This window comes from Capricornis sumatraensis, chromosome 13 (genome assembly GCF_032405125.1).
Source record: "Capricornis sumatraensis isolate serow.1 chromosome 13, serow.2, whole genome shotgun sequence".
Taxonomy (NCBI): domain Eukaryota; kingdom Metazoa; phylum Chordata; class Mammalia; order Artiodactyla; family Bovidae; genus Capricornis; species Capricornis sumatraensis.
Window position 1 is genome coordinate 16,299,073 of NC_091081.1, and position 10,641 is coordinate 16,309,713.

At 39.8% G+C, this 10,641-nt stretch overlaps 1 protein-coding gene across 1 annotated transcript; it reads right to left on the reverse strand.

Moving 5' to 3' along the window:
• Nucleotides 1-4,574: 4,574 nt before the first annotated feature.
• Nucleotides 4,575-10,281, reverse strand: PKIB (cAMP-dependent protein kinase inhibitor beta). The gene is made up of 2 exons (XM_068985466.1): nt 10,110-10,281; nt 4,575-4,683 (listed from the first exon to the last, which is right to left on the reverse strand). The coding sequence occupies exons 1-2, from the start codon at nt 10,279-10,281 to the stop codon at nt 4,616-4,618; spliced, it is 240 nt and encodes a 79-aa protein (XP_068841567.1). The 3' UTR covers nt 4,575-4,615.
• Nucleotides 10,282-10,641: the final 360 nt, after the last annotated feature.

Sequence of the window (10,641 nt, forward strand, 5' to 3'; positions counted from 1 at the left end):
GAAAGAATAAGATACCTACGAATAAGCCTACCTAAACCACGGGTCACAAAGAGTTGGACACAACTTAGCAACTGAACAATAACAACAAGGACCAAGGACTTGTACGCAGAAAACTTTAAGTCACTGATGAAACAGATCAAAGATGACTCAAACAGATGGAGAGATATCCCATGTTCTTGGATTAGAAGAATCAATACTATGAAAATGACTCTATGGCCCAAATCAATCGACAGATTCTTTGCAATCCCTATCAAACTACCAATGACATTTTTCACAAATTTAATGAAACTTGTGGATGAGATGGTCTGAGGCAAAGGGGCCATTGAGAGCAGTATAGGAAAAGCACATGCTGGTCCTGAGAGCCCTATCCAAGGCCACAGTTGTCATTTTCTTACTTGAGTGAATTCCTGAGGGCCCTCTTGAATCCATTTTCTTCATCTGAAAATGAGAAACATCATGAACCATTTTTGTATGACCATTATTATGAAGCTTCAAAAGGGTCGGCAAGGGTGCTTAGTAATCACTGGTCACTCAAAGGATGGCTATAATGATAATTTTTCCTATCACTGTGTGCTCAACGAGAAATCTTTTCTAGGCTTTTAACAGTAACAATACATTCTCGAGCCCTTTGTTTGAGTCAATGCTTCCATTTTTAATAAGCTGCAGATTTTGATGTTCTGCGAGTTATCATTAGTAAGTCTGGAGAAAAAAATGGAGTGCATTCTAGTTAATCAGTCCTAGGTTTAGCTAACGAGGTACTGCTGGTGGACAGAAAAGAGAGTGAGGGATTAGCAGAAAAATCTACTTTGGTAAACAAAGAAAGAACCAATAAGACCTAGGGCATTTACCTTGAAGTCTCCATCACCCTTTATGCGCATGCAATTAATAATAGCAATTAAGAATAAGCTTTGGTATGTATCAGGCATTTTCCTTAGCAGTTTACCACTTAAATCTCATAATAATTTGCCATTTTATACAGTTAGGAAGTTGAAAGACAGAGAGGAAAATAACAAGTCGTGAGCACACGTGGCAGAACTGTGTAATTTGAACTGGAGGTGTCAGATTCCACAGATGAGGCAATAAGCCAATGTGCCTCAGTAATTCTTCCTCTCCTCCTCTCTCTCTCTCTCCATCATCTGCCCAAGCCACCACAGCTAGTAACACTGAAAGTTAATGCTGTGTTGCCTTTCGCAAATAAGATACCTCCCCCTGCAGTCACTCTCATTCGGAGAAGGTTGAAACCTTTCCAGTCCAGATCACACACACACACACACACACAAAATCTCTGGGCACATGACGCAGAATGGTTTTTGTTCTTTCTCCTCCTATGTACAGAGTCAAGTTTCCAGATAGTCTCTTTCTAGCTTTATTATCCCCTTTTGTCTTGGTTTCTCTGACAGTATTAAGACTTTATACAGTTATTGACTAGAGCAAGTGGCTTGTAAAGAGACAATAGCAAAAATGAGCTTGGAGACTTTCTTGAATGATCCCCAACTAGGGGCTTTGTTTAATGTGACTTTGCTATGACAAAATACTATAGGCTCCCAGAAATAGTTTGATTTTTTTTTTTCAGAAGATGGTTGGTAAATCCAATTTTGTCTTTAAATTACCACTGACCTCTTATTCTTTATCTGGATTCCTTCTCAGCCAGAAAATCCTTTCATTGGCAAATATTCAACAAGCTTGATACTTCATGTAAGATAAAATATTATATGCATAAAATGAGAGATTTGTATGTGTTTTGTAATGAAAAAGTGATTTAGGACACACATGATTAAGAATATGTGTCATTACTAGCAACAATGAGGGGGGACATGGCTTCATTTCTGGTCTTCTAAATGAGAAAAAAAAAATCTTCTAAATGAGAGATAAATACTCTGACTCAAGATCTGTTACTTTTTCTCTTCTACATTTTCATGGAACACTTACTCATTTAAATACTGACTCAAAACTCTGTTTTGTGTCAGTAACTGTCATAAAACACTAGGGAGGTGACTCATTGTTAAAAGGTAATACTCATCACTTGTCAATGGTTCATTAGCATGACTGAATAGGCACTAATGTGGTAATTATCATGAATTGTCAATTTCCATCAGAGTATCTTCTCCCAGTTCTAAGACTGAGAATGCTTGTGAAATCACAGAAGAAAGCAGAAGATAGCTAAGTTAACAAATCCACCTCCAATGCCAGAATATAATGGCAAAAACATCTAGAATAAAAATGATGATGGTGATAGCTAATATTTGCTGCTGCTGCTGCTAAGTCACTTCAGTCGTGTCTGACTCTGTGCAACCCCATAAATGGCAGCCATCATGCTCTCCTGTCCCTGGGATTCTCCAAGCAAGAACACTGGAGTGGGTTGCCATTTCCTTTTCTAATGCATGGAAGTGAAAAGTGAAATTGAAGTCGCTCAGTCGTGTCCGACTCTTCGAAACCCCATGGACTGCAGCCCACTAGGCTCCTCCCACTCCAGTATTCTTGCCTGAAAAATCGCAGGGACAGAGGAGCCTGGGAAGCTGTAGTTCACAGGGTCACAAAGAGTTGGACATGACTGAAGCAACTTAGCATATACCATATATATATAGCACCCTATACATTATGTACTATTACTAATGTCATTCCAAGAAGATAAAACTTAGAGAGATGATGTAAATCATGCCCAAGATCATACAGCTAGAACTCAAACCTGGGTCATCTGAATCCAAATCCACGTACTTGACAGTTTTGTTTTTCAGCTTCAGTGCTCCTGACACCTGTGGTCAGATAATTCTTTGCTGTGAGGGTCTGCCCTGTAGGACTGAGCAGTTTAGCGGCATCGCTGGCTCTGCCCACTAGATGCCAGCAGAACATTCTCTCCCTGCCCCTTCCCCTACTAGTGGCAGCCAGAAACACTCCAGATGTTGCCAAAGGTACTCAGGAGGCCAAACTGTCACTCCCCTCAACTTGAAAGCGCCACCCTAAACCCCGTTTGTGTGCAGGGCTTAGTCGCACAGCCATGTCCAACTCTTCGAGACCCCATGGATTCTAGTCCACCAGGCTCCTTTGTCCATGGGATTTCCCAGGCAAGAATACTAGAGTGCATAGCCATTTCCTTCTCCAAACTCCTCTTTATACTGACAATATAATATCACGTCATTAAATAACTTCCAGAAACCTAATTTTTACGGCTCTAAGACATTTTATTGAAGGTAAAATTAGCACTGCACCTAAGATACTACTTTTGATTATTTCTTAAAGAAAAATTTATTGTTTAAGAACAACAATATTCTTTGAAATCTACCCCTTTGTTATATTCTCAGATTTAAAGATGAACTTTGTCAATGAAATGAGTGCTAGGTGTTTTATACTGCAAAGACTATTCACTTCCCTCATTAAAATGTCACCATATTCCATCTGTTACACTGTAGGAGATAAAATGAAGAAGACTTGGGTTGGTAATAAGTTTCTTTAATAGTGAAAGAGTTTATTTGATTACTGTATACAGACATGGCCTAAGTCAACAATCAAATAAAATACTGCATGCAGATAGATCTGAAAATAAAAATAAATCCATTAGTCAGATTTTCTTTAAAAATTCAGAATTCTATGATTCTCCTAAAATATCTAATAAATCAAAATTTACTAAAGCTTTGGCTTTGGTTTCATTCCTTTTAAAATATATAATTAAATATATATTAAAAGCAAGTATTTTGCTATTTCTGCCTGTACCATTCACTAAACACTTAAGTGCTTACTATTATGTCAGCTAGTTTAGGAAAGATATAAAAATTAAGGTCTGCATTCCTGAGGAAATTATTTAAGAAACAAGTCATATACACAAAACCCTGAAAATAAGAAAATACAGTACAAAGCAACTAGTGAAGTGTTCTGTGTAATTCACATTAAAGAAAAATATACGCACACACATATGCACACTGAAATTAAGGAAGATAGTGAGATTCATTTAATAGGCATATTTCATATAAACTATTCATCATAAATTTTCCATTTAAGAGTCCACATGAAAAATCACAGTATGCATACACTAGAAGCAAAATACATCAGACAAAAATTTTCTAGAGATGTTTGAGCTGTCAAACTTACTACTATTTTTCCAAATCTGTTTCAGGTTTGGTGGGGGAAAGGTTCATTTTTGGATAAAAACATACTTTTATCTATCCTTTTTTGACTAATCCATCACTTTTCTCACCAAAAAACACAATTTCTTACAAATCCCATACAGTTTTAAATTAATAGTGTTTGGTTTATATTTACCAAGAAATGATTTACCTGTTACCATAAAAATGGAATTTAAAATATATCTGGCTTAAGAAATCCAAAAGAGAACAGTGGATTTAGCTGGGTTTATAGACAAAAGATATGTATTTAAATGATCATACATCCTTACGCTCTCTCTTGGGTGCAGTTTGGAAGTTATCTGCCTTTTAATAACCTACATTGGACATCATGGTTGTAATCCAAGTGAGTAGCATCACAACAAAATTATCTAATACACACACGTTGCTTAGGGCTGCAATGTTACCATAGTTACTACCAGATCAAACATCTCAGGAAAGCAGGGCCACTAAGTCTTTCACTGTGCAGAAATTCAGCACTTTTGACGGGTAATGAGCCTTCATTTTCCTTCATCTTTGGGCTTTTCCAATTGATCTTGTGCTGTTTCTTCATCTTTCTTTTTCACATCTGAAAAACAGATAAATTTTCATCACATACAGAATATATTGAAATCTACTTTGTATTATATTGGGGGAAAAAACCAGTTTTTCCTTCATGCACCCTAGTCATTTTCTACTTGATTAGGACATACCTCTTTGCTGTCCATGTAGATGTAGAAACAACACCAAGAAAAGATGTATGGGTCTGTCTCCTAGTTACCTTTCTCTCTTATTCTCCAGAATATTATATGCCAGGCAACCTTCAAAGGTATTATTATAATCTCCATTTACAGGCCATTCTCTTGAAGCATAAACAGGTTAAGTGACTTGCCTACAGTCACTGAGCTAGTGAGTGACAAAGCCACAGTTTGGATGCAGACTGATGGATCACCTTGCCCTTCCCCATCTCCCAATGCTGGATCACACTATCTCAGCTTCCTCACACTTTCCACCTCCTTTGCTGCTAAGAGTTAATCTCATTTTATACTTCATAGGAAAAAAAAAAAATCAAAACCATCAGATCAGACAAGCTCAACTTTCTGCCTCCAAACGTGTAAAATTACCCCTGCAGTCTAGACGTATTCCTTTTGCCCATATGACCATGGAAGACATGGTCCTCGGGACTGGCTCTGGCTGTTGGAGCCCCGTGCAAAGTGAAAATACAGCACCCCTTATTCAAAAAATACAGAAAAATTTCAAGATGACAACCATAGAGCAAAACCAAGGATAAGCCTCACCTGAGCCCAGAGAGGGCCCTGAGCAGCTGCCAGGCCAGCTCACCCTTGGAGCTGGTGCGGCCTCCACTGATCAGATCTAGTTTCTTCATAATCCAGGATCCTATCCATTTCTGCCTCAACAGCGTTCTCGTGATCATCTCTAAGCTCCTCACTTCTTCTGACTTTCACTCTTTCTCCTGGCTCCTTCATTTCCTCAAGTCACTGCCATCTTCAAACTGACAACAGCCTACACTTACTGGTTTTCCTTTTACCCTTCAAAATATATCTTTGGCTGTCACCAATTAAAATATGGGTCCTATCAAAATCATCAGGGGCATCTTTGAAAAGAAATCTGATAGACTATTCTGTTCTCCAACCTACATTCATCAAATATTTATTAAGCACATGCTACTTCCCTGGTGGCTCAGATGGTAAAGAATCCGCCTGCAAAGCGGAAGACCCAGGTTCGATCACTGGGTTGGGAAGATCCCCTGAGAAGGGAATGGGTTACCCACTCCAGTATTCTTGCCTGGAGAATTCCACAGACAGAGGAGCTGGACAGGCTACAGTCCATGGGATCACAGTCAGACACGACTGAGCAATGAACACATGTACCAAGCAGTGAAGAAAAAACTATACATTCCAACTCTCAAGGAAATTTTCATGAGAAATATGGACAGTAACTAAAATGAGTAAAATGTGTGGCATGCGGGAAGTTTACAAGTGCTACAGCGGAAATTAAAGAACAGGAATTGTCAAGAAGTCTTGGGGCCTGGGTTGGCTGAGAATGTCTCACTGAGAAGGGGCCGTGTGAGTCAAGACCTGAGGAGGTGAGGAAGTTAGCCAGGTGGGTAGCACGGAGAAGAGCATTCCAAGCAGAGAAAACATCAAGGTCAAAGGCAGCAATGTGCGGGAAAGAACTGCCATGGGGACTGTGCAGAGAAAGGACAGAAAGTGGGGTCACAGGAATACCAAGAGACTAGACCTCTAAGGGAGAAAATGGCATATTTCTGAACCAATTTTGAAAGTAGAGCTGACGGCACTTGGATGTCTCATAGGCATCTCAAATGGAGGAAGCAGAAATCACTCCTCTAACCCTTTAAAACTGCTTTTCTTCCACGTTGGCCCTTCTCAGTATATGGCATCACCATCTATCTGTTGCTCCAGGAATTATCCTCTGTTTATCTTCTTCATTACTTGTAGTCACCTCTACCACATCAGTTCATCATCAAGTCCTATGAATTGTGCCTATAAAACATATCCCAAACCCACCCAATTCCATCCATCTTCACAACCTATTCAAAGCCATCATCTTTCACTAGATTTCTGCAACTGTTCCATGGGTAAAAGCTTAACAAACCCTTTCTCCTTCTCTAAGGGAAACTTTGATTTGAGATTAATTTTCTAGCTCTGTTATCCTGGAAACCAGATTATGTTGGAATGTCAGCATGGTTAGTAAGTATATGGTAGAAATGACCCAAATGGTAAAATACACCTGTACTGAGAGACACTATATGCTAACTGGTAGGGGACCAGAGCACTGGGGTTCCATAAAGGTCATGACTCTGGTAACTGAGCATGTCTCTTGCAGGGTCCATGGACTTAACTGCAAAGTATTAACTCCCTGGGACATGAGGCTTCTAACCCACCATTGCTCCCATTGGTGCAAACCTTGTCACCTTGCGCCTGAGTTAGTGACTGGTGGGGTGGGGAGGACAGAGACTAGCCCCCATGACTGCTTATACGGACTTCTGAGAGGACCCCACAGAAGGAGACAATGTCATGTGGCTCTTCTGGCCCACCGCGTTTCTAAACCTGTACACTTTTGAGCACACTGGCACCAAATGTGGGCTTATGAGCCTGAATGTTTAGTTTGGCCCCCAAAGATTTCCTAATGGGGAGTGCACCTCCTAACTCCACTATACCTGTTATTTCTCTCCTACAATCCATTCAAATATTTAAACATGGATATTCAAATATTTAAACATGAATATCATCTCCCTCACATTTAGAAGAAAATCCTCTTTATTCGCCCAGGTTTCTAAAGCCCTATTCCTTGCTCACTCTCCAATGTAATCTCTACTCTCCCTTCCCAGCTGCTGCCCTCCAGTTGCGGTGGCCAGATTTCATGCTTCTTGACATGTCCATCTCATTCCACTCTAAGAGCTTTATACAAGCTGCTCCTTCTGCAAAGAATGTCCTTCCCTCTTACCTTCCTGCCGGGACCATTCAGTTGTTATTCAAAATATTCCACTGCCATCAGATTTCAGTTAGGACTTCCTGAATTTCTCAGTCTAAAGGAGCCACCCAGTAACTCTCTACCCCAGCATCCTGTTTTAATTCTCTGATAGAATGTATCTCCAGGCAAGAATACTGGAGTGGGTTGCCATTTCCTCCTCTAGGAGGAAAGGATCTTTCTGGCCCAGGGATCAAACCCGGGCTTTCTGTATTGCCCCACACTTGGCACTAAGATAAATGATGGATCAAACGAGTAGTTAGAGACGGTGGAAGGTGAGAAAGGCCCTCTGTGACATTTAGTTTCCTAAGCTGCCATCCTCTGTCACCTCTTGCTGATATGTTATAAGGCATCCTTGTCCTCCCTACCATAGTTATAGATATAGGGATAGATTAAGATGTAAGATACAGGGATAGATTAAGACAAATTGTGAACTATGAAGATTTTAGGCAGGTTCATTTCATGTAAGATGCAGGATGTCTGACAGCCTAGATTTCTTCCCATTTAAGAATTAAAAAAAAAAAAAAAAAAACAGGACTGATCTGAGGGAAACTTGAAGATCTTTCCCCAAATTTCTATTTTTAAATGACTAAAACCATTGAAACCATAGTGTCTGAGACAGACCCCAGATTTTTGTTATTATCAGCAATTGAAAACTGCAACTGCTTTAAAAACAATTTTAAATCCTGAATGGCTGTATTTAGCTAAGAATAACAAAAGAGGACTTTAAAGCTATTTATATATAACTTTGTTAGTGACACACTGTCAATGCCATCTACATATATAAACTAACTTCCTTTTGTGTATTCTTTAACATCTGGTGTTATATGTTAATTCACTTTTAACATTTTGATTTTCTTAGTACCTTCGACTTTACTTAAAAACGATTTAAAGGAAAGTATAAAAAAAGAAACAGTATTCTTTCAGATAACAGTCTCTCCCAGTGATCAATAAATGGAGACTCTACTAACCTTCGTACAGTATATTTGTTCTCTTTTGCTTAACTAAATAATGTCAATAAGCATTAAAGTTCTGTGCATGTGTTTAGGGGCTATCCACTTTAATTACACCCGTTACACGAACAAGTAGCTTATATTCTCTACCTTGCCAAGTTAAGGATGGTCCTTCATGCCCTGATAACCATAATCATATTACACTTTTGAACTTAAAAAGCCAGAAACACTACACATATTTTTTCTTCTTTAATTTCCTTCATCTTTTATCTTATAATTTATGGGTATGTATATACTTTTTTCTATTATTTACAGTGTCACTTAAGAGACGTAAAATGACTTTTAGAAAAAAGTGAGGTAACTCAACCAAAAAGGTGGGTCCAACCAGACTTCAGGGTCTGGCCACAGTCCCTGGCCTAACAAGGATAAAAGTATTTCATAGAGATCATACCAGAAACATTTGGGAAATCTGTAACTTTACCAGGGAGAAAGTCACCTCCTGAGGCAAAGAATTAAGAGCCCTCCTTCTGGGGCTCATATGAATAGGGTAGAATTACAGCGTCTTCCATCTCTCTCTTGCCTTACTGCCACTAGGAATAAACATCTACACACAAACTGGAGACCACTATGAAGTCTAAAATGGCATACAGTATTGTTATATTTATTTTTACAGAACTAAACTCTAGAAGCTTTAAGAACTGTGTATAAGCAATGGGGTGAGACTCAAGATTTTCCTACAGGGGTTTGATAGTTCTTGCTTTTTCTGAATCCAACTTTTTCTACTGGTTAGAGAAAGATCTGGAGAAGGCAATGGCACCACACTCCAGCACTCTTGCCTAGAAAATCCCATGGACAGAGGAGCCTGGTAGGCTTCAGTCCATGGGGTTGCTAGGAGTCGGACACGACTGAACGACTTCACTTTCACTTTTCACTTTCATACTTTGAAGAAGGAAATGGCAACCCACTCCAGTGTTCTTGCCTGGAGAATCCCAGGGACGGGGGAGCCTGGTGGGCCGCCGTCTATGGGGTCGCACAGAGTCGGACACGACCGAAGTGACTTAGCAGCAGCAGCAGCAGAGAAAGATCAACCTTTATACAAACACCCACTTAAAGTTCTCATCTCTAATTGACAATAAATGTATTCTTACATATAATAAATAGAAGAGCTTGTAGAATACCATGATGGAGCAGAAGCTTCCACAGTGACTTGCCAATGGATGGCAGAAGGAAAAATTATTTCTGAGAGCATCTCAAAAAATTTTGTAAGCTGGTTGAAAGCAGGGATTATAATTGTCTACCTTTGTATTCCCAAACACTAGCACTGTGCATAACTATACATAGTCAACGAATAAATAAATGTTTAGTTTCCACATTTACACCAGGAGATTAAAGAGAGAAGTGCACTTTGTGAAACACTGAAAAGATCTACTTAGCTTAAAGCTGAGAGATCTTAGTGAACAAGTTTAATTAGTTAAAAGGGAGACTGTTCCCGAGGAAATGATGAGGAAGCGATAACTACCACTGATTCTAAGAGGACTTTGAGTGTTACCTTCCTTCACGGATAGGGCTTCCAGTTTGACGGGCAACTCCTCCAAGGTCCCGCCTGCAGCAGTTGAACCCTGGATGTCTGGGACAGCATTTCGGCGACCTGCCCGTGCTGATGATGCAAAATTGCTGACCACAGGCTCCACATCCGTCATTTTGGGTGAATCTGTCCTCATAGTAACATCTACAAATAGAATGTGCACATGAAGACGAAAATGAGCCTATTCCAAGATCCACATTCACACTAAAGGTTAAAAGGCATGGATGGCTACATCAACAACACAGAAGCCTTGAGAATCTAATCACTGACTGCACCCTGCATCAAGGTCCTGGAGCTTCTATTTGCTCATTTGTACAATCACTGAATGGAACAGGAAGGCCTCAGAGGGAGCCAGATGGCTATAAATAACTGCGGAGCCCAAAGGAGCCACTTGGATGCTTTAGGGTGCAGTAATCTCTTGCCTTTTGTTCTGCTTTTCTATGGATGGATCAGCCAAATGAGGGCTTGGAAGGAAGTGCAAACCGATTTGTTTGGC